The 24,563-nt window shown below is 36.5% G+C and overlaps 1 protein-coding gene across 21 annotated transcripts in view; it reads right to left on the bottom strand.

The window, feature by feature from the left end:
- Nucleotides 1-478: 478 nt before the first annotated feature.
- Nucleotides 479-24,563, bottom strand: part of SLC4A4 (solute carrier family 4 member 4) — a 350,242-nt gene continuing 326,157 nt past the window's right edge. For 14 of the 21 annotated variants that reach the window (XM_089912009.1, XM_089912016.1, XM_089912004.1 and 11 more), the window contains 8 exons: nt 22,383-22,561; nt 21,035-21,107; nt 13,342-13,410; nt 10,807-10,980; nt 8,387-8,548; nt 4,675-4,771; nt 2,247-2,326; nt 1,435-1,542 (listed from right to left, as the gene is read on the bottom strand). In XM_089912009.1, coding sequence (XP_089768135.1) covers nt 2,283-2,326; nt 4,675-4,771; nt 8,387-8,548; nt 10,807-10,980; nt 13,342-13,410; nt 21,035-21,107; nt 22,383-22,561 — 798 coding nt within the window. In that variant the 3' untranslated portion in view covers nt 1,435-1,542; nt 2,247-2,282. The other 7 variants (XM_022599552.3, XM_089912024.1, XR_016393316.1 and 4 more) reach the window with 6 other exon arrangements.

Genomic DNA, 24,563 nt, shown 5'->3' with positions numbered 1-24,563 from the left:
TATAAATGTAAAAATGGTCTATCACAGTCCTATGCATTTTGTATTGTAAATAAGGGCTATTGTATCAGTGATGGTGACTGCTGTCTGGGTAATAAAGTATATTTACCCTCATCTGCATAACAGTAAGTCTCCTGGACCTCTGATGGATTTTTCATATGTGGTTTGGGTTTTACAAAAACTGACATGAGAGGCTAGATAACTTTGCCCTTCACCTACCATCACTCTGTCTCTTTCTACCCTTGCACATATGTGTACCAGCCACACACAGAGTACATACACAAACACACAAATGTTTTCAAAATGAAAAAAATGTCTAACAATACTGCATAGGACATCAAAATGGTAATACAATCAGCATCTTTGCCCGGATACTACTATTATCAAAACATCAGTTATTCCCATTACAAAGGAGCGTCTCCCTCCTCCCACAATCTCCTTCATAGAACAGTTAAATTTCTCTTAAAGAAAGGGAAAAATGGATGCTTAGAAACATGGTGTTTTTAATCCGATCTAGCCCTCTGGCATACCCTAGAGGTGGTGTATCTGTGTATGTGTGTGTGTGTATATTTATGTAAAAATCACATTATATACAATACAATTTTTACAGAAAGCCTGGCAGCTACAAATAAGAGGTAGAACTACTCAAAACTATGTTTCCTGCTGCAGGAAAAAATTCATTTTCTTTACAGTAATTAAAAAAAAGTTTAAAAAATTGACAAAAAATAAGTTGCAGGTTAGGCCCCATAATTTAAACAACAAAATCTAGGAAGAAAAATAGTCTTCAATGTACTCAACAGATAAGTTCATTAAAGGGTTAAAAAAAGTTGCATAGGAAAAAACGGACATTCCAGCATTTGCTACAATGATGGCAATAGTTTCTCTAGTGGGAGTAAAGTACCTTAGTTTTTCTTCTTTTGATAACTCTTAAGAGATTAGTGTTTATAAGCAAGAGCAAGTTAGAATAGCAGCACTTTTTCCAGTCCTGGAGAGTGCTATAAGCGAGAAGGGACTGTCTGGAGGTCAAGGTTTGTTCAACCAGACAGAAAGACAAGCCAGTAAGCACAGCTCCAAAGCTCAAGGGGGAAGTTCCTTCAATATTTTAATAAAAGGTGTTATAAAATCCTTAATACTTTTGCCCTCTGCTTAATAAAGGAAAAGGACAGGGTCTGTGTGTGTCTTGAGTGACAGAGGAATTTGGCTGTCAGAGGACACATTTGAAAGTATAAGAACAAATAGGGGATTCTTCAGATGTTGTTTTTAAGGAACGGTGCACTACTGTCTTGATTTTACCTATGCAAGAGAGAAGCAGAGAGAGCACTGTATTGTTTGGCCAGTGACCAAAACCCAAAACAAAACAAAAATTAAAAAATAAACAATTAGACAAAAAACAAGAACATAAACAACAAAAACTGTCAGTTGTAAGAAAGACAAACAGGTTACAATATAGTTTCTGTTCCCTTGCTCCTCCAGAAATAATCATTGTCTTCAGGCTCAAGTTCTATTCTAATTTGAGGCACAACTTTTACTGGAGTTCTAGAAGGACTAGAGAAAAAGAAAAAAGAAAAAAAAAAGTAAGTAACTCAGAATTCCTTTACCGTCTGTCAAATGTTTATGCATTGTACAGAAGTCAAATGGGTTCTTCTTTGTTCTCTTTAAATACTTACTTCCTCCTTCTGTATTAAAAACAAACATTTTTTAAATGGGATGAAGTTACCAAATAGAGTTAAGAAATTCAAGTAAAAATTTCATAAGCTCTCACACCTAGATTAGAAAAAAAAACAATCAAGGAAGAGGACTTCCAGGTGGGTGACCCTGTCAGAAGTTGAAGGGCAAAAAGACTGACATGAAGAAAATATTCAGAGATTTCACGATTTGGAAAATCAAGGAGGATCTGAAATCTCTAGAGTTGTGTTAAGAGGGAAGAAAACTATTGGAGAAGAGCCACCAGGAAATGCCAGCTACCCTTAAAACAGAGATGATGCTGATATGACAAGAGCTAACATTGATCCTGGGCTTTACCTTAATGATACTGAAAGATTCCATTATTTCTAAGAGTAAGTCAAGTAGGTCTCTTAGAATGTTTTCTACAAGTAAAAGCTGGGATGAGGTCTGGTGACTAGATAATTTATTTAAGAGAAATTGTAGAGGACGGAGAACGGGGCGTTCTGCCGATAACCCGCCATTGGTTCTATTTCTGTGGGGCGATCATCCCACAGAATAACATAAAATACTGGGCTGTCCTTTACCTTGGTATACCGAGTGACTGAAGGAAAGGAATTTTATCAGCATGATGTGTGGCGTTCAAGGAATGTTGGTGATTTTTCCCCTAAAAAAGAAAAAAAATTTTTCAAATCATAAATAATAGTCATTGGTAAAGTATAACATTAGAATGAAAAATTTTTCCATCTTCACAAAAATGGATGCATCTTTCACAACTGGAAAGAGTAAGAAAGACAAGTTTAGATGATTTCAATAAACACAGTATCAAGCTAAGAATCTAAGTAGTGTGATGAAGTCAAAATCACTCAGCCTCTTTTATTCTAGGTTTTCTAGAATGGGCCAATGTTGTTCTTTGCAGCGAGGGGGCAGGGTAAATCACTTCTAGAGGGTGATAGCGCCTACTTAATGTCTAAGCCTTGTCCTTGGATTTCCTGCCATCTTTAGCATTCATAATTTTGTCCTGCTGTTATTCATGCAGGTAAAAAAAAGAAGATTTTGAGAAACTTACTTATACTGCAACTCTACTAGCAATTTTGTTCTTTCATGGATTAATATGATACTGGAAAAGATTTTAGAATGGTCATCGGTATTTTGCTTAAGTAAATTTCTAATATCATAACCACTACTTTCAATGTATCCTTTTAAAGCGTTTTTGAGAAAATGAAGAACAACTAGCACTAAATAACCAACTTGCCACAGACTTTTTTCCAGGAGCCTCAAATTCTAGCTGATGATTTTTTTTTTTAAGCAGCCTTTAAATTGTACTTAGAAGAGCTGTGCTAGGTTATGATGCCAACAGAAGACATCCTTTCATAGTCTCTTTTTGCTATTTAATGCTCTAGAAATGAAAAATGAAACCAGACAATGGTTTGGGGAGCTTGAACTTACAAAGAAAATATTCAACTAAAGCCTGTTGATAGGATTGAGAAGAAAGTAGCCTCATCACAAGTTACAGGCTACAGACTGGACACCAAAAGTGAGATTGCCTTAATTCTCTTTTCTTTAAACCAGCCTCCAAGATGGCCCCCAATGCACCCCGCCTTCTGGTATTCATGTCCTTATATAATTTCTCCTCACACTGTACCAGGGTTGGTTTGTGTGACCAATAGAATATGGCAGAGGAGATGGTATATGACTCCTGAGATTTGATTATAAAAGACTGCAGTTTCTGTCTTGGTTTCTTCTCTGTTATCACTAGCAGCCATGTCATGGGCAGCCCTAACAGATGCCCATGAGCCAAGGAACTAAAATCTCCTGCCAACTGCCTTGTGCTTGAGCTGGGAAGCAGATCCCCAGTTTCAGTCAGTCTTCAGACTCAGCTCCAGCTAAGAGCTTGACTGCAATCTCACGAGAGCCCTTGAGCCAGAATCAACCCAAATCAGCAGCTCCTAAATTCCTGAACATCAGGAACTGTGGGAGGAGGTACAGGTTTGTTGTTTTAAGCTGCTGAGTTTTGTGGTAACTTTTTACACACCAATAGATAACTAAAATACCCATTTTTTCATAAATAGTCATTCATTTCAAACTTTTCTTGGTAACTTCTTATTGAAGTTGAAGTAGCACTATCAAACAGAAATAAAAGTACTTCAACTGTCTTTTCCTGTAACAAATCAGTATACTTTGAAGTGCATGTGGATCTAAAAGAATGTTTTCTTCAAATAAGAACTCAAAGTAAAGTAGTTTGGAGGCACTTGCTGCTTGCTATTGGTAAAGCTTGAGATATTCACTAATGTTACCACAGAGGTTTTTACCCTTTTCAAATGGCCTGTTAACTCAATTACAGAAGCAAAGATGACAGGTCAAAAACCATTATACTTTAGCCACCAGGCTACTACCCCAGAAAGACCAGCGCAGTTACAAAGATAATTTTGAAACAGCAGAAAGGGAATGAAGAAATTAGGAAGAAAATGCAAATATCTTATAAGCTATACCCAAAGAGCGGTTGTTAATATTTTATGATTGCCAATTTAATTGAAAATAACAATTATTCCAAATTCTCAGTATTAACAATTGATTCATTGATCTTTGAGAGACCCATTATGCAATTTCTCTTTTGAGCTGATTTGGTCATTGGTGGAAGCCTAAGGAAGACAAACAGTAACAGACAGTGATGTAGTACTAGAAGCTGCCATTCTACATACCAGCAGAAAAAAGGGAAATCAATTAAAAACATGGTTATGAATTTAGCAATTCAAAAGAAAACGGCGATAACTTGGATCAGAGAAAAGATGACCAAATAAAAACTTAAATGGTTATGGATAAAAGAAAAAGGTAAGGAGTGAAGGTCAAGGAATGTAAAAACGAAGTTTCATAATAATCAATGTAAATCTTCACATAGAAAAAAAAAAAGAAAGAAAACAGAGGAAAAGTTAATGAAGATGACAGTCCTAAAGTTTTTTCTGTGTAAGTGCAAATCATATTCAAGCTGGCATGCAAGAGGTTAGTTCTACTCACTGTCGGAAGGTTTGCTATCACTTAGGAAAGGTTGCTGTTCCATGATGTCCATTGGAATTTTAATACTTGGAACTTTTTCTGAGTATGGGCAGTCAGACTGTGAAAGAAATTTATAACAGTTTTTAGAAAGCGTTTACTATACAGACCTCCCTACCTCCCAGTACTGATTAAACCTACCATATTGTCATTTACATTGTACTAAGGAGAACAGCCTTAGATATAATCGCTTCTCCTTTGCTGACTTTTCAAATTTTATGGTATCTTCCCCTCACATTTGTTTTCTTCTCTTCTGAGTTAAGGAGATTAAGTCAATTAAAACTAGAACCACACCAAATTGAGATCACTACAAATTAAACAATTGTAAAGCTTTCCATAAGCTGGATTTGCAATCAAATATTTATGGGTTAGTTGTATGTGTGTGTGAAGGAAATAATCTCAAACGTGAAAGACTGTAATTTAGGAGACTTCCTAAACTATAATATGGTCTTGAAATTTTTGTTTCATTTATGCTTTCTGATTCCACCTCCAGGAATATGATGACTTATCTTTCCTTCCAAGACAGGTAAGAAGACTTTTTCTAATATCCACTCACAAGGGGTCATTTACATAGACTTGAAAATAAACCATCTCCCTTACTCTAATATTCCATCAGAACTATTTTGTAGTTTAAGGCTCATCTCAATTTGCTCACACCAAATATATTTGGAAACTTAGCAAAACATGAGAAAATAAAGTCAAAAGGAAGGTGCCTATGATGGCCAGATAGGCAGAGAAGAATCATAGCCAAAATAAAATGATAAAACCAGGCAGCTAATCATGAAGCTTCTGAAAGAAGAGACCACCTAAGCCAAAACTGTAACATATTTCCACAGGATTATCACTTCACTGTTTTTAGAATTCATTATATTGAATCTATGTCTATGCCTAGACTCAAAAGATGGAATTCATCTCTTAACTGAAAGTACCAAGAAGATGATGACCTTTAGCTGAAAGGGAAAAAATAGGAACTAGGGGTGAAAGGAAGTAAGAAAAAAATGAATCTTAACATAAAGCTACTACGCACATTGAAAATTTCTTTATGATGAATCTAAAGAGGGTAATGAGCCACAATATTCTTTTCAAAGATTAAAATATTGCACTTCACTTGAAAAAAAATGAAGATGCCATGTGCCCCTACCTTTGTAAGAATGTCAAGGACAAGTTTTATTACAGTATTTCAAAGTTTCCCCCAATAATAGCATTTATAGATGAACAGGTTGGCAGCCAACCCTTAATCATAGCCTACTGGGCGGGTTCAAAAATGACTGAGCAGCTCAAAATATTGGCAAGCCATATTTTTCACTAATTCTGCTCACAAATATTAGAGTTGGAACTCCCATGCCCTTGTGTGGCTCCCTACATCCATGGATTCCCAAACCACACAATGACCAGGTGGACATCACAACAGCTACATTTCAAATGGAGAACCCCAAATAATGGCCTCAACACACAGAACGTATTACACAGATACACTCTGGCTGGATTCACTGTCTAGGATAAATATATAAGCTTGTTTGTTTGTTTGTTTTGGTGGGGTTGGGGGAAGAAGAGAAAGAGGAAAAGAAAAAAACAAGTATCACACATTATCTTCAAGAAATCTGTTGGAGATATGGATTCAAAATGATAAATATTATTAATATAAGAATAGCATTATTTAAATAAAATATGATTTGTTGAAAATCAAATCTAAGACTTAGAAGACCTTCTCAGGAGCTCATTTGATCCAACTTCTGACACTAGAGAGCACTAAATTTAAAACTTTCTTAAAAGTGGATATTTTATTACTATTTTTTTCTTAAAAGCCATTAGAGAAGAGGATTCTATAATATTATTTCATACATTTGTAATGTATAATGAATTTTAAGTTTGATGTCCATGTACATAAACTGAGGTACTTGTTTTGAAAATTCAAGATGAAATACTGCTTTGGGCTTCCCTGGTGGCGCAGTGGTTGAGAGTCCGCCTGCCGATGCAGGGGACACGGGTTCATGCCCCGGTCCGGGAAGATCCCACGTGCCGCGGAGCGGCTGGGCCCGTGAGCCATGGCCGCTGAGCCTGCGCATCCGGAGCCTGTGCTCCGCAACGGGAGAGGCCACAACAGTGAGAGGCCCGCGTACCGCAAAAAAAAAAAAAAAAATACTGCTTTAATTATCTCAGTATTTCAGGCAGGTTTTTTTTTTTTTTTTTGTCTAGAGTAGCCTAGAAATTTATTTCAAATTTTGATTTCTATTCAATGTGTAAACGCATCGTTCTTTTTAATACTGCATCTTAATCTGCTCTGCAGTTTAAGCACATTCTCTTTTTTTCTGTCATCATTGGAAACAGAAAACCTATATACATGTTCTCATTGAAGATGCATGGTGACAGTCACAAAAGCTCCCTCAGACTCTTTTTCTCTTTAGCTAAATGTGCCTCATATATTTAGCCTTTTCTTATTGGATCAATTTATCTGAAATCCAATTTTGTCTGTTGCCTTCCTTCACTGTACTGTTTCCAAGTTCTCCAAAAATAATTCAATCAGACAGCCTGACCAATCGAAAATAACCAGACAGGCCTGGATGAGAGTTTTGCCTTTGCCAATATGTGTACACTTAGAAAAATGACTTAACATTTCTCAGTCTAAATTTCCCCGTCTGTAAAATAGGAACAAAAATATACTATAAAGAGCTGCTTTAGCAATTAAGAACAAAGTATGCCTGATCCATCAAAATGATCAAGTACAGAGCAGACACCAAAAATTAACTAGACTCCCATGTTAGAATGAGATACTGGGGATTCCACTAGAATGGGGATACTGCACTGTGTAAAATCTAGAACAAACCTACAAATCTTCATATAGAAGGTGTCATTTTGGCTGTCCTTTCAAAAGGCTACTGAGATAAGCTATTGGGGTGTTTATGTGTGTGTGTGTGTGTGTCTGTGTGTTAAAGAAAAGCAAATCCCAGATTTTCTCTTAGCACTGATCACAGACCCCTACTGAAACACCAAGATTTCTGTGAAATGGCTTCCTAAAAAGTGGACATTTTATTTCTCAACTTAGTTATATGATTGCAAGAGGATCACCTAAATTATGACACTGACTGCTACAATTATGTAGAAAGACCCCAAATTCCAATTTCCGTTCCTTTTTATTGAAAGGTTACAGAGAAGTGATCTCAAATCATGTCAAATCCCAATGCAAGGATAAGTACAATAGCAGAGAACTTTGGTTGAGAGCCCACTCAAATAGATACACAGATCACAGGAGGTGAGATCACCAGCATTTGCCCACATTAGGCTTAAAATTATGTAAAACTGAGTTATTATCTCAAATTTAAATCCTGGATTATCAATAATAAACCCAATACATTTTACAGCATTATGAAACAAGCTTCCTTTTTATGTATGAGATCAGAGATTGAAGTTTTTTATATATGGTGGGCTTTGTTTTTTTAGAAGTCATTATATCATTATCAGTGTATTCACAGTTACAGAAAGACTTCAGAAAATACTTAAAAAAAAATAAAGAGACAAAATAAAGGGCAAAGGAAGGTGAAAAGCGACAAGTAGCATGACCAGGTAAACATCCTTGAAATTCAGTCATACATCGCACACAAGGGTTAAAAAAATACCATTTTCACATTTGTTTAACTAACTTTGGAATTTTACTTCGGAATTTTAGAAAGCTCCTTACATCATCATTGTCACTGTCCAGACTTCCCTTCTTCTTTTTCTTTTTCTTCTCATCCTCCTTCTTTTTCTTATCCTTTTCTGGAATGACATCATCGAGGAAGCTGAGGTCGTGCTGGGAGAAGAGGTAGTCCATGCCTTTTCTGACAGCTACAAGTGCCAAGATCTGGAAGAATAAATATAAAAAGTAGGAAAGAACCCATGTCAGAGAAGTCAGAGTGAGTATTAATACTGCCCTAGCAAAGTCAGTAGAAACCTATTTTGTACAAGTCTAGAGTATGACAGAACGCATCTTGCTTGTATGGACTTACATTATGTAGACCATAAACGTCTGCTTCATGGAGAAAGCTGCTTCACAGAAGTCTTACTTTAACTCACTGTATTTTGTTCACTGTACTGTATGATCCCTTCATTTGGAATTTCCATATGAAAAGATTATTTTTTAAACCATTTTCTTCCATGTCAGATTTTTAATAAAATAACTAGAAGTTTCAAGGGAAAAAACCAGCCTGTGTATGATTTCTAATTATTCAAAATTAAAACATTACACAGGTTTTTGAAAGTCAAGAAAATCTGTACAACGCATAGTACACTGAGACATCTTCAAAGTATTAATAATGAGGTAGTATTTGAGTTTGCACAGACTATTTAATCTGCTGGGGCAACTTCAATCCCCACCATTAACTGAATACTTATCTTGAGTCAGACGCTGTGCTGAACTCTTAGACAATATTTTCTCATTTATTCCCACAACAAACCTGAAAGGTAGATGTTAGTATCTCTCCAACAGCAGAGGAAACTAAAGCTTAGTGACATAAGTAAGTTATCCAAGATCACAAAGCCAGATAAAGGAAGAATACAAAGGGTCCCAGTTTTCTAACTCTAACCCCAGTATTCTTGAACTCTGTATCTTTGCTTTTATGAATTGCTCTTGAAGGTATCTTAAAGATGTCTTTGCTCAACAGTAAAATTAGTATGCAGTAGGACTCAGAAGTCCTGGCCCTGCCTCAAATGAACAGTTGTCTTTATCCATATTATGCTCTATGCCAGCCTCTTCATCTCTTAGAGAAATTAATAACAACTAACCTATTGATATTACATGATTCTTTTATGATCAAATAAAAGCTCTGAAAGATGAAAAATACTTTATAAAGGTAAAATATTTTTTATTATTATTTAGCACAAGCAATAAGTGATTTACTGGATATATTTCAAATTTATCCAGGTCTAACTTTGTTTTTCCTGGCTTTAGCAAAACTAATACATGGGTAGATTATATTAATAGGCAGATGGAAGTCTCTTCTCATACTCAGTGTGTTTTCCAATAAGTTAATAGAGTTCTTTTTCAAAAGCAGAACATAAGGGATCATCAAGAGTAAAAATCTGATTCCACAAATACTGTTAATATTTGACATCATTTTTTTCTGCTTTCCTGGAAGAAAAAACAATTACAATCAACCAGTATACATAAAATAAAATAATAATTCTGGATAAGAGTAAGAAAATTTTTGTAAAAAAAAAAATATGGTTTGTATATTAAAGTTCTATTTCCAAAGCTACAGGGGAGACAGAGCCAGACCTGAGGTTGGCTTTGTGACTTGTTTCAAGCATATGCATGTGCATTTTCTTGCAACAAATGTAAGGCTACAGTAAAAATTCAATGATTATTCAAAAAATAAAGTCTTAATTAAAAAGAAAAATAAATAAAAATAAGCCACCATAGCATTATTTCACCCACACAAATTCAATGATGAAGCCAAATACAAAGTTATTGTTTCCTTTTGCCCTTCTTTCACTTGTGATTCAGAGTGGAATGTTAGTTGTTTCACTTTCTTTCTCATCGTAACATGGCAAGGAGAGAAAGCCCAGACTTATCCTTAAACTTAGCAGGATACAAAGGAGAAGAACTGCAAAAAATTAAGCTTCTCTCTCCATTTCTTCTATTCACTGGATGATCTCTCATAAGTTGCCAAACTGGTGCTCTATTATTTGGCCTGAAATGTTCTGTACTCTGTTATTTAGACAAATTCCAATGTACAGCAGTATTTTAAAAATAACTAACGTTATGTGCACTTGTGTCTACCATGTGTCAGGCATTGTGCTATATACTTTATATTCATTATTGATGCTCAGAATGAAAACAAAGATGCCGCTCTCATTTTACTGATGAGTTGATGGGAGCTCAGGGAAGTTCACTGATCAGCACGAACCAGAGCCAGTGTCTGAACTCAGCTGTCTGACTCCAAGGTCAAGCCTAGATAAACCACAGACCTGGCAACCTTAAATTACAACCAATCAAACTGATTAGGTCAAAGCTGGAAAAAAACTGGAAGCCTCCATAAAAGACACATGTGTCATCAATATTACAATAACCACATGATATTGGTGTGACCTCATGGGTAGTTCAATTAAAACAATCCCTACCATGACTGGAAAAATGATAGCAGCCACAGTTGACTTGAGGATCCAGAGCAGGGCTAGACAGAGCACCTGCAAGAAAGTGAACAGGTGGACTCTGCGCAGGGGGACATGGCGCAGGTAGATAAAGTCAGGCTGATGCTTCAGGGGCATCAGAAGCAGCTTCAGACGATCCATGAACTGGGAGAAGAAAGGGCAAGAGAGGACAAGTACATTACTTCAAGAGCTGCAGCACCAAGTCATCTCTTTCTGTCTAACTAACCACTAGTGATTTATATTCTACAATTTAGGCAAGCGAGGTCCTTGTTAGAGGACACTGGCCAGGGAGTGCAGAAATATAGTCTAACACAGTAAGACGTAGTATGAGTCTTCCTATTTATGTTATTACTTTGCAGGAATATTATGCAGCTATATGAGATAAAGTGGCCACCAAAGACTAAAGTTTCAAAGCCAAATATAAAATAAAGATGCTCATCTCCTACATTCTACTTGTATTGTCTGCATCTTAGGAGAGAAGATCTTGTGCCTATTATTCTCGTAATAATATGCTGAAGGGAGACATCAAACTCATGTATCTAACTGTGCCGCAGCTGTCTTATCTGAAAGGAAGAGGAGATGCTATGTATCATATATATTTCAATAATGTTTCAAGGATATAAAGGAACTATCTGACTTGAAAATGGGAATGCATTGGTATTTTCATAAATTCCACATTATTTATCTATGGCATAACTTAACTAATACATTTAGCAATGAATTAGCATTTCTTTTCAGAGAAAAGCCACATGAACATTGCAGTGAGTTTCACAGCGTCAACAACTAGATACCTGATCTAGGAGAGGCTATTACACTGTCATGTGTAAACAGGTACTAAAATGACTACTGAGCACCTATGTGCCAGGTGCTGTGCTTCAAAGAATAACCGCTGGGTTTACATCAATGCTGATGATAAGGATGATACTTAAGTACCTATCATAGGAACTTTCAGATGTAAGATGCTCACTAAATAGCTGCTGAATTGAATAATTATGTAATAAGAACTCTGAAATAATATCTCTACTTTCTTGCTGGAGGGAAGAGAAAAATGTAAAAGTAAATAGACTATCACAATCTTCTCTGAAGTGATTTCCTATCTAAAGAGTTTTCTTTCTTCCTCCAGAGCTATTTTTGACTGGTAGAAGTATTCCCATTTATAAAGACTGGAGTAATAAAATTTTTTGCTAACTCAGATCTTGCCAAAAAGGTCTAAAAGAAGAAGAGTCAAGAGAAAAGTAAAGAGAAAAGGTGATAGGGCAACACCATGGCAGAATTTAAGAAATCCACTAGCTGTCCCTTCAGCAAGGGATTTTTTCCATTGTTATGGAATCGCTGATTTTTTCCCCTTCTATTTAACTTAATAAACATGTACTAAGCTCCAACCATCTATCACACACCTAGAACACATAAAATCAAACTTCTGATCTAGACTGACTTATTTAGGCCAAACAAAAATAAGAACTATTAATTTGGGGACCATATTTGTTTCATATTTTTCCATTTAAAGTAATAAAGAATATTTACAATGTCAGGTAAAAATATTTTTACACATTTACCCTTCCCCAAAATTTCACGGGCACAAATAAACCCACATTCACATTCGTCTAGTCCCATCTATGAAAAACCACCTTGTATTTTGTAATAAATATCCAAATGGTGAAGAACTCTACTCAATGGACCTAAACAAGGAAAAATAAAATAGCCTTTTCTCTTTTTGAGGGTCTGGCCAGTTGCCCAGCTCCATCTGACTCTAAAATCAAATTAATCTAAATTCAATAAATAAAAGCAAGGACTATTACGAAGGGGTTTAAATAAATTCTTATGATGTTCACAGAACATGCAGTTTTTTCCCATTAAAACATCACTAAGTGCTAAATAAGGCTACAGTTAACAAGGTGCCAGAAAGCAGCAGCAGTACTTCCAGTTTCCTGGTGCCAATTAAATAAAACCTCAATTGAAAGACAAAGTCCCTTACAAAGTTTCCCCTAATGATTTTTTTAAAAGAGGGCCAGTTTTATCCACGATGTGACAGCTGAAGTTTTTGACAAAAGTAGCACATTAACCACATTGACTTGATTCTTTTACTGGTGCAAAACTTTTGATCAATGATCTCAGCCATGCGAAAAGCACATCCAATAAGAATAGCCTGTTCTTAGTATAAGGTAAAGGCAAATGGATAAACAGTATCTCGAGCACACTGAAAGGTTAGATTTCCATCAAAGGAAGGAAGGGAGGAAGGTCAGAGATAGCTCTCTCACTTTCCTAGCCAAATGGCTTCTAACAGCTTATTTCGAGAATGGGTATGTATGATAACATTTGTTAACACAAGCTAACTTTACTAATTAAATCAGAAACACAGGTGAATGGTGGAGAAAGTAGGAAATAAATGCATTTTAAAACCTCAGCAGTTAAGGATTAGCACTTTTCTTCAATGACCTATTATTGGACTGTTTTTAATACTACTAGAAAAATATGACTCTGCTCAGATTGCTATGGAAAACTTACCTGCACACCATTAAGAGATGCTACCCCCATATACAGGAACACGCCGTAGAGTACAGGCATGGGAATAAACTAGGATGGAAGAAAATTGGAGAAACGTTAAAAAACAATAATAATAAAAACAGTAAGAGAGAGCGATAGTTTAAATAAAGGCTAAATCTGAGACTAAACGATAGGACTTAATAATACGGTGACCACTGATCAGTGTGCTTAACTCCTCATTGATAAACGTCTAAACTCTTTGTACCAGAAAGCAACGAAGGAGGGTGAAGGAGACTCAATTTTCATTTGATTCTTGTTTGCATTTTTTTAACAATTAGAATGCATGACCTTAAAAATAACTTTTTAATGGAAAAAGAAGTCTCTTTTAAGAAAGGAATGACCGTGTGAACTAAATGCTTGCATGGACTGTGAAGCAGAAAGAGAGGCAGAGGGTTGCCCCACTCCGGAGACCAAATTTCTTTTCCAATAGTCTGTTGATTTTTCTCTAAATAATTTTCACCAAATGATCTATCAGCTCGGTGTATAAATGCCTCTTTCAATTAAGTAAACATCAAACAACTGTCCCCTTTCTTCCTCTTAGGAATATTAAGAGGACTAATTAATGAGAACACTGCTTGAAAGGAGCATGGAGCATCTGGAAGCAATTAATTACACACACAGATTAATACACATCTTTTAAAATGGAATTAATATTTAAAATGGAATTAATACATTTCATGCATTAATTAGCAAGAGTCTTGAACAGTCATGTGAAGTGTTTTAACAATGAGAAGTTCCAAGATGACGTTCCTAAGTTTTGTCTATTCCTAGACCTTTGAAATGTCTCTAGTACTGTGGAAACCAAGCAAATCAGGGATGACTCTGTTTCTGGGAAGTCTTCTATCTGAACAACAATAAAAAAAAAATGGGTTCTCAAGCTTGGATTTTGAAAAGAAATTCAAGTTCAGGAGTTTTCAAAGCTCAAATACTAAAATCACAATCAATTAAGTCCAATCTTACCAAATCTGCACAAAGGAGACTACTGTAGCCAGAAAACAGTATAACTTTAGAGTAATTTTTAAAGAACTATCACATGTATTAAGAAATTGAAGCACAGTTTCTATCAGCCTTTCCTTGTGATCACCTCAAACAGTTCTGTATCTGAGACCGTTTGGCTACTACTAGAGAAACAGTAAATTCCAAAACGGGTCACAACTGCCTCTAATTGTTATTGGTTAGCTGTAAAAATTGTTAAACGTATATGGAATAAATATACTTCTTTATATAAAACATTGCATGCTTCTTCTAAAAAAGACTAACAATTTTAACATAATTAATTTGATCTTGAGCTCAGAAAAAAATAAATGATATTGAATGCTGAAGGTGGTGGGAGGGACAGTGTGAGTGGCAGGGAAGCCATGTGGGCTGTAATACCCAACAGTCACCACAAAGAGGTGAACACATTACATCCAAGCCACTTACGCTGGGACATGTGCCTTTATTTCCTTTAAGAATGTGCGTGTTTCCATTCCCTATGATGCCTCCACACAAATTTACCAAAAAAATACAATAGGAAACTAACAAAAAGACCCTTTCATAGTTTTGACTTATTTCTCAATTTTAAAAATATCTTCTATAGACAAGGCCACTTCTGTTCTTCCTTAATATATGAAGATTTCTTATCATTTCACTTCTAATTTCTTGGGAAGAAATGAAAGGTGGAAGGGGAAAAAGAAGTATAGAGTTCATGGGAAACTAGTTAGAAATCCTGCAGTAGTTATTTTTTGAGTGTTTTTCTGACTTGAAAGAAAGTAATCACATAGATGATCTTGGACCTTAGCCCAACCCCTCACCTAAGCTTAGTTAAGTATTTTCTCTAATGTAGTTCTAATGCCAGAGCGAAGGCAACTTGTGCCTTGGTGTCTAGGTCTGTTCTCTCTGAACGGATGATGACAGGTTATTTGCCAAACCAACCGCAAAATAAAATCAGAAGGCAGCATTAACTCAGAATGGGGAATGGGTAGGAGAACAGATTTAGATATGACAATGTTTTAAAAAAATTATCCTTTGGTGAAAATAGTACGTATAAAGGAGGCTATTAATTTGATTTTTAGCCAATTTCAAAGTGATACAAATGTCTTATGAAATTCACCATTTTCTTTATGATAGTGTAGTGTCTCAATAAAAATCTTCCAGTTTGGAAATTCTGATGAAATTTAACAGAATTACTGGGTTAGAGGATACCTTTTATTGGATTTGGTTCATGAGTCATGTTAGGAGGTCAACCCTTAAAAATTCATCACAATAGAATCATTCATCACAATAGAAATTTCCCAAAGGAAGGAAAAGAAGACTGTGATTTAAAAAGGTAGGATCCTACTTTAAGTTAAACTAGCATAATATACATAGTAATAGTAGGTAGACATTTTTATAAAGCAAGACAGGAGAAATTAAAATATAAAAAACACAGGGTAGGGCTTCCTTGGTGGCGCAGTGGTTGAGAGTCCGCCTGCCGATGCAGGGGACGCGGGTTCGTGCCCCGGTCCGGGAAGATCCCACATGCCACGGAGCGGCTGGGCCCGTGAGCCATGGCCATTGAGCCTGCATGTCCAGAGCCTGTGCTCCGCAATGGGAGAGGCCACAACAGTGAGAGGCCCGTGTACCGCAAAAAAAAAAAAAACCAAAACACAGGGTATACTAGGTTCATAGGCATATCAAGAAGTGCCAAATGATAAAATTATGCAAAAAATTATATAAATAATCAATCATACCCAGAAAGCCAAAAAGCATAATTGTAAATAAATATTACACTGCTTTTAATAAAAATTAAAAATGAAAAAATTAAGTGCTTGATCCTATAACCAGGCAGAATAGTGAAACTGAGATGAGATCAATATTTAACATATTCAGACTATGTTACCAAATTTTTCAAATTCTGGTGACTTAACCCTCCCTTTGATTTTCTGATGGTGTTAGAGTATTCTCAAAAAAAAATGTAAAAAGGGTAAATTTAATAAAAAAGAGAGGGTGTAGCATCCACAGCACAGAATTCAGTATAAGAGTGAGGTCTCCCAGCAGAATCATAGTCAGTGTGTGGGTGTGTGTGTATAAAACCCAGAATGAGGTCCTGATAAGATCGTGGGCATAAAAGTTAGACCTGGGTTCCAATTCTGACACTACTGATTGTGCAAATCAGAGAAAACGATCAACTTCCCCTATCCTCAGTATTCTCATCCATATAGTGCTTATGATAAAGATTACATAGAACAAACATTTAGTTCAGTGCCTGGCTCATAATACATACTTTATAAATGTGGCACTGATGTCATTACCATCAGAACTTTTAGTAATAAGTCAAGAAGCCTACAAGTGCAAAGCACCACTTTCTCTGGCCCCTCTGTGGTGGGTTTGGGTGGCAGGAGTTTAGGACAGAAGGATGGCTACAGAGGTCAAACTTGAAGGCTTGGTTTTATCTAGGCTCCACAATATTGCTTTTTCAACTATAACAACTGTCTTCAGGAATATGTTATTAAAATAATATCCTAATACCCTTAAGCCTTAAAAATCAATGTAAGGAAGCTTCTGACTTGCAATCTGGTCCCTAGTCACAAGAAACTGTGGAGTGAGCTATGATGAGCAGTTTGTAAAAATGCCATCCTTCTCACTACATAAGAGAATCAGAAATCAGACCAGAGAAGCTGGGGAAGATCATCTCATGAGAAATGAAAATGAATAAGTTCTTAGAGGGCAAATACTGTTTTATTTAAAAGGTGGTAAACCATGATGGATATGAGATCAGGCTTTGGAGTCAGAACTGCCTGAGTTCAAATCTCGGCTCTACCATTTAAGAACTTTGTGACCCGGCAAGTTACTCATAATTTTTCTTATCTATAAAGTGGATTCAAGCATAAGTAAGTATACTTTTTGGAGGTGTGACTGGAGAACTAAATATAAAAAACCTGTGCAGAGCCCTTAGTCCAAGGCCAAGCTCAACAAATGGAAGCTTCTATTACAATCAACTTCAACAATAGCAGCAGCAGCAGCATCTTCATTATCATTTCTCCTTGTTTTTCTGTTACTGAACAGAGTGTACGGCATACAGCAGGAGCTCAACAACTGTTGTCAAATACAAATTAAACACTATCCTCCACATTTTAGGACACTGAACAAATCTGAAAGATAAATTTTGGCCACTCCTCATGTTAAAGATAAACTAATTCAAGCAAAGGGAACAGAAGTAGCAGTGAACTTTTCTTGATCTTTATTTCTTCGGACTTGCCAGTAGTATGGAAAAAGTAAGCTCCAGGAACTGTCTTTCATCTATTTGCTGCTCTTTGGTCTACCGAGTCTCCCCATACAGAACACTAGCTTAACAGGCAGTATTTCTGCTGCAGAAACACAGATCTAAACTATCTAGCCAGCCTAGGAAGCCAGTTATTCCTGCTTCCCGGCAGTTCTGTACTGAATCAGTGGTGAGATTTGAGGCATGCGCCACTGTTGCTGGCCAAGGTCAAGGGGTAGCCTCCTGAACTTAAAGCTAGTACACTATGATTCCTTACATCCTTCTATGTAAAAAGACAGGTTCTGGCAAAGAGATCAAAACACAGGTCCATCAACTTCAAAGTAATCAATGTTCAAAGTAAGTCTGCCCAAGTAGGTACGGGGAACAACTACCCCCACTGCTTAACGCATGGGAGAAAATAACTAGCATCACTGGAGGCCACCAAACCTGTGATGGATGCAGGGAGGTGGGAGGGAAGGTGTGGAGCCATCTCATTTTTAAAAGTCACATGTTTCTCTTGATTTCATTCATTTGATCGGCCTTTCAAAGGCAGCTCTTTTAAGTAAAACCGTTCCCTAAAGTCATCACCTGTTTCTTTAAAACACAGTCACACAGTGGAGGAAAAAAGATTCCCTCCTCCAAGGTAACTCACGACACCACTTTCTGAGTGAATTCTGAGGTTAACTGTTAATCTTGACTTCTTCTTAGGCGTAACTTAGGTTTTAGTTCAACTACTCTCAACCTCTGCTTCTTCCTGTGTTGACTTTTCAGATGAGCTAACAAGGGTTCTGTAGTGAAAGCACATAGCTTACCAAACCTCAGTGCTAAGAAGGGCACCTGATCTGAAACTGGCTGACCTTTTCAGATGTGATTCCTGAAGTAAGGAACAGCCTCACTTGCTGAAGTAACACGCCACAAGAGTCAATGCTAGACTATTTTATCCTTGTTGTTTTTAAACCCAGGTTCCCCACAATATGTTGGAAGCTACACTAACTAAACAATTTCATTTCCCACAGTTTGGGCAAAAGATGGCCTAACAAAAATGTTTGCTGAGCTGCCTTTTCCACTGATGCTTACACTGACTCTTTGCATTAACTCAAAGTTGCCAGGTAGAAATAGCCACAATTATGGACACTAGTACCTGAAGGAGGGTGAGCCAGAACATGAGTACTTAAGGAAGGTCAAAGCAAAAGCAAGTTCATACTCACTGATCCCTTACATCTATCTTTTTCCTTTCTCTGTATTATAATCTGTTCCCGTAGATACTACGGTGCTTTGCATATCAGGGGCAAAAAGAATCATTGTAAAATGAAGAACAAAAGTGCTTTCAGCTTTAACTCCTCTGTAGCCATAGTTGGGTGAGAAAACAGTTAGGAAGAGGCCTTGCAGCTCTTCCTAAAAATAGCAGTTTATACACTGTTTGTTCTCTGTGTCCCTTTGGAACCATGCATGATCATTCAGTTGACAGATTCTCCAAGATTAAAGCCAATTTGCTATAACAAACAAACAAAGAAGAATTTTAAAACACATCTGACTTTTCTGAGTTAGGATTTTATACTGCATTATTGAAAAGGAATAATATAAAAATAAAATTAAAGAAAGAGTGGGTGGTGATGAGTACATACGAACTGATGGGAAGATTTCTATTTATCTCTTACTAGTGGCTTAAGAACTAAGAGACCCTATAAAAGAGACTTGGCAGTTGTGTCGTGTGAATCCACCTTCAGGGGTCCCAGGGGCAAATTCCTTCCTAGGAGAGCCTCCCACAATGTGAGGTCATAATTACCTACAATGATCTCTACAAGTTGATCTGTCCAGATGAGGTCCCATTGCCTATGCGGTAAAAAGCTGTCATTAGACTTTTCCACCAGCTGATGTGCTGGTGGGGCGTCTACGGGGCAAGAGAGGAACACAGAGCACTTTGGAAGTGGATTTGATGCTGTGAAACTCATAACAACTCGAACCTCCCCCACAATTCGCTCTGCACTGGCCAAACTGACAACAGATTTCCCTCTGTCCTCACAGAACATAAGATCTGTCCTTTTTTAAGGTCCTCTGTATATAACCAGAAACGAACTCCTTGCAATTACTTTTAGTTTTACTTCCCCACATATTACATGAGATACATATTCCTTCATGATTCCAGTCAGAAATTAAACCAGCTAATTGACACTGTAGAAACCAGTGACAAAAGATGAATATTTAAATCTTTTAACTGTTTACAAAGTATCTTGTGCATAATGTATGCAGTAATCTAAATACTCTGAAGGCAGAGTCAGTCCTAGCTATACGTTAAGAAATTACAGTACTATTTTCCACAAATTCATCTGATTGGCAATTGACATATAAATGTGTTAATGGGAAAGAAATGGAGAGCTTTTGCCTTTCACTGTACTTCTGTATTCTCTGAATTCTTTCCAAGAATGTACTGCTCTATTACTTGTGTAATTAAATAAGCATTCAAAAAACCTTTTGAAATATTAAAGTTGTTGAAAGATACACAAAAATTTTTAGAGAAAAATTTGGAAGGATATTGCTAACAGTGGGATTGCTGATAGCTATTAGGTCTATAGGTGATATTCATGCTTTGTACTGTGATGCAAAGCATAAGATACAAATTATCAATAATTGGCTAGTTTTGTTATGTAATAAAAAAGAATAAAATATTTGTGTCACAAAAGAAAACTGGAAGCTTCAATGACAGATATATGTTAATCTTTTTAAGTACTATCTCTACTTCTAAATATGCTTTCATATATAGTTTATATTTATCTATTAAACATTCACCCCGTCAATCAAACCTATACATTGACTCCTAACTTTCTAAATAATCTGTCATTTTTCTTTTTCAAAAGTTCATTTATAAAGTTTTCTAGTTACAAATCAGTAATTTTATTCCATTCTTTCTTTGTGGCTATTAGGCCTTCTGATTCAAAGAGTACAGAAACACAGTCAGCAATAATTAATAATAAGAGAACAATTACAAAATGATCATTGTGAGTCATTCATGTTATTCAGGAGTCCAATGTGGGAAGGGAGGGCAGGATTTAGGGACAAGTAAATGGGAAGTGATGGGAAGAAAGGATGTAGGGAGACTAGGAGAGTGAAAAATGTCATGGGGAGTGGAGATCAGTTAGTTAGATTGAACTGTATGAAACTGCCATAATGCGTAGGTCCAAAAATTTGAATAGTGGTAATTTAATATGGTTCAACCAAATAACTGCAATAATAATAATAATAATAATAGAAGGAGTGAGAAGGAAATCAAGGTAGTTTTTAAAGTCTTCATTCTACCTGACTCCTGCTTCCTTCAGTGTGTATGGATGTGATAACAATCTTGCAGATATTTCTTAAGAAATTCTACTGTTCACATATCCAATTATCTGTCAGTGTTCTGAGAAGGAGGAAGAAGTGAGTATTTCACATATTTACCTTCAAGATGGGAGCCATAAAGACTGACAGACCAGTCAGAATAAACACAAGGGTTCCAGTGACTCTTTGTTCCCTGAAACCAAATCAAAAGATTACCAATCTACCTTTTGTTTTCATAAACATGCTCTTGTCTTTTCACCTTCAGAAAATACTATACATGGATGGAATCACTGTTTGGCTAAGACAGGAAAGGTACGGATATCATATGTAATTAATACCTCAAGGACAGCATATAAGCTTAACAGAACTACAAAATTCTCTTAAAACTATTGCAGTATGTGATTTGAATTCATCAAGAAAAAAGTGATTCTGCTAAATCCTTTGTCCTTTCAGAATCAGGAGAGAAAAATCACTTGCTCTGGTTCCACCAATTACTGGCCTACTTGAAGCCCTTATTTTTTAAACAACTTGTACTGTTGTGTAATTACACCTTCCTTCATAGGAGATAGTTATTACATTGTCCCACATTCTAATTAACGAACAGCTCAGGGAAATTTCCTAAGTGCAGTAAATCCCATCAGTCTCATTTCCAAATCTACAACAACAAAAGTACTTTTTAACAAATACGATTCCCATACAACACCCCCTCACCCCAAGAAAAATCACCCACTGTTGTGGCATGGGAAACGATGGCTCTGTCATGTGAGCTATTCACCCAAGCTCTTAGGAGCAGAGTCCGCTGCAAAACACGCAATAAAGTATAAAGGTCTCATAAGAGCTCTTCATGGCTACCCAGATTTAACTGCTGGAGGTCAAGGTTTCTCAGTGCTTATGGGACAGAAAATGAACTGGAAAATAAGAATTCCTCTCCTTTCACAGAATCTTATTTTGGCCGCGCGGCTTGTGGATCTTAGTTCCCTGACTGAGGGTCGAACCTGGGGCCCTGGTAGTGAAAAGGCCGAGTTGTAACCACTGAACTGCCAGGGAATTCCCTCCTTTCATAGCATCTTGAGAATCATAAGCAGACTCAATAGTTTTAGGGAGTCTCAACAGAGCCAAAAAATTAAAGGGTCTGGTTATATATATATATATGATTGTGATTGAGTAGGTACCACAGCACTAAAATGACCTGCACGTTGAAGAAAATGAATGACCTGTCTGCGTTTTTACTCTGCAAAATTTAGTCTGCTGTTAATCAAAGGAAATGTATATAAGGTAAAAAGTGAACTCAAGAAATTATGGAAGACTCTTTCAAATGAAAATTTAGTCCTTTCTAGAACATCAAGTACAGGAATAAATTATTCATCACCAGCCCTTTCTCCTCCACATTTGTCCGTTTCTTTCTGACTGACACATAGATGTGAGCATGGTATGTTTTATAGAGCCATTTTTCTCTGACGTAACACACCTCACTCCTAGGAATTTTGGTTGTTCTCCAGGTGCAGAAGTCTCTGTCTCCATCTTCAAACTGTCGATGTGAGCAATGGAGATGACAGTAGCAGCCACGTACCACGGAAGGGCCATGAAGGAGCACACCACCATGAGGATGGCCACCCAAAAGAGATCCAGGTGATATCCAGCTCCTTTCTGTAGCAAGAGGTAACAAAACCATGTGAAGAAAGCACTCATACTGCTATCTAGTCATATTTCCAGATGGGAGTTAAGATTACCCAAAGAAACCAATTCGCTTTGCTTGATACTCGTATCTACCAGAAGATGAGGTCCTTGAATGAGACTTCATCTTCCTCATACTATCCCCCTAACAATTAAACACAAAGCTGCCACATGGCACACCTCCTCTAGCTTGATTTAAGTCACAGCTTATTAGTTGCTTATTGTTAATTATCGTCTCTGCATCCAAATACATAATTGGAACAATGGAGATATAGAACTACCTTGAAGAGCTACTGACATCCTTCAATGAAGTAATTGAGGCAAATCACCTTGTAGGAACTTAAATGGCAGTGATAGTTAGGGAGTAGAAGCTCAATAAATGGTGACAGTAGCAATAGTAATACTGGTTGTTTTTAACATAAACAGGATAGGTACCTTAAAAACAGGCATGATGCCTTCTCTGCTTGACTAGCAATATGCTGTTCACCCAGACAGTATTCAGCACATGTAGACTAATGATGTGAAAGCAACCTTAAGAAAAGCAACCTTAACACTTTTATGTGAAATCTAAAAAAATGATACCAATGAACTCATTTACAAAACAGAAATGGACTCACAGATATAGAAAACAAATTTATGGTTACCAAAGGGCAAAGGGGGGTGGGGAATTAGGAGTTTGGGATTAACATACATGCTACTACCTATAAAATAGAGAACCAACAAGGGCTTATTGTATAGCACAGGGAACTATATTCAATATCTTATAATAACCTCTAATGGAAAAGAATCTGAAAAAGAATAGATTTATATATATAAATAAAAATACATATACAAGTATATATAAAAAATACATATACATTTTAAAAAACTGAATCACTCTGCTGTACAACTGAAACTAACACAACACTGTAAATCAACTACACTTCAATTAAAAAAAATAAAGACAAAAAAGTACATAGAAGACCATTTTTCACCCTTAATAGTATATGAAAATAATTGTTTAACAACATATGAAACATTATAATTAAGGTAATTGTACTCCCCTAATAAGAACAGGCTGATTTCAAACATTGCCAAATAGTCACAATAACATTTACTGACTGGAAGAGCAGACAATGTAACAAAAGCTCTAGCTCTTTTACTCACTAAATAAATATTGTCAAATGTGTCCACAATGTTATTCTCTGGTTATATTTCTCTGTTCTATTTATGAAGAAATCAAATACCTAATACCCCTATGGAGCCTGAGAAAATAGAGCAGTCCATTTTCACAGCATGGAAGCAGCAGCGCCAAGAGGCTGAGTATGACCAATCTGAGCAAACAGAGAGGTTGGCTTTAAAAAATGAGAATGGTCTTTACACTAGGAACCCAGTGACTGTTATCATTGAGATCCTGTTACAGTTACTCAGAATACTGCTCTCTTCTCACTGAAATGCCAGGATTTCACCCCTGGCTTGCACACACGGGTCTAATCATGTTCTCAGAGAACTCATCACAGCTGACACAAGAAAGAAAAGCATATTTTTACTTAGTCCAGGTTTGGCTAAGAACGAAAATCTCCTTGAGAGACAAATAGATTGATACATATTCATAAAACCAGTTCACGGCAATACAAATGGTTTGAAAGCATAAGGGTTTGAATTGGGAGTGGGTTAAGGCAGCGGAAAGGGGGCCAAGGTGAGGATGAACTGAAGTAACTTGTTCAGTAGTGACTAATGCGGTGAATATCATGCTACATGTGGGGTCTCAGTCATTCATTCTTTCAACAAATTCTGACTGCCAACCTAGTAACCAGTACAGGCTTGGATGTTAGTGACATATCTACAAATAAAACAGACAAAAATTCCTGAGCTCATGGAGTTTACATTCTACTGACAGAGACAACAATAAACAACATAAACAAGTAAACTAGACAGTATCTAAAACAGTAGTAAGCACTAAAGAGAACTATGAGAAGTTGGACTTGTATTCTGA

The sequence above is a fragment of the Delphinapterus leucas genome, chromosome 5 (genome assembly GCF_059928025.1).
Source record: "Delphinapterus leucas isolate spDelLeu-1000000601 "Yukka" chromosome 5, BTC_Dleu_Yukka2, whole genome shotgun sequence".
NCBI lineage: Eukaryota > Metazoa > Chordata > Mammalia > Artiodactyla > Monodontidae > Delphinapterus > Delphinapterus leucas.
This window is presented reverse-complemented; position numbering and strand designations above follow the sequence as displayed.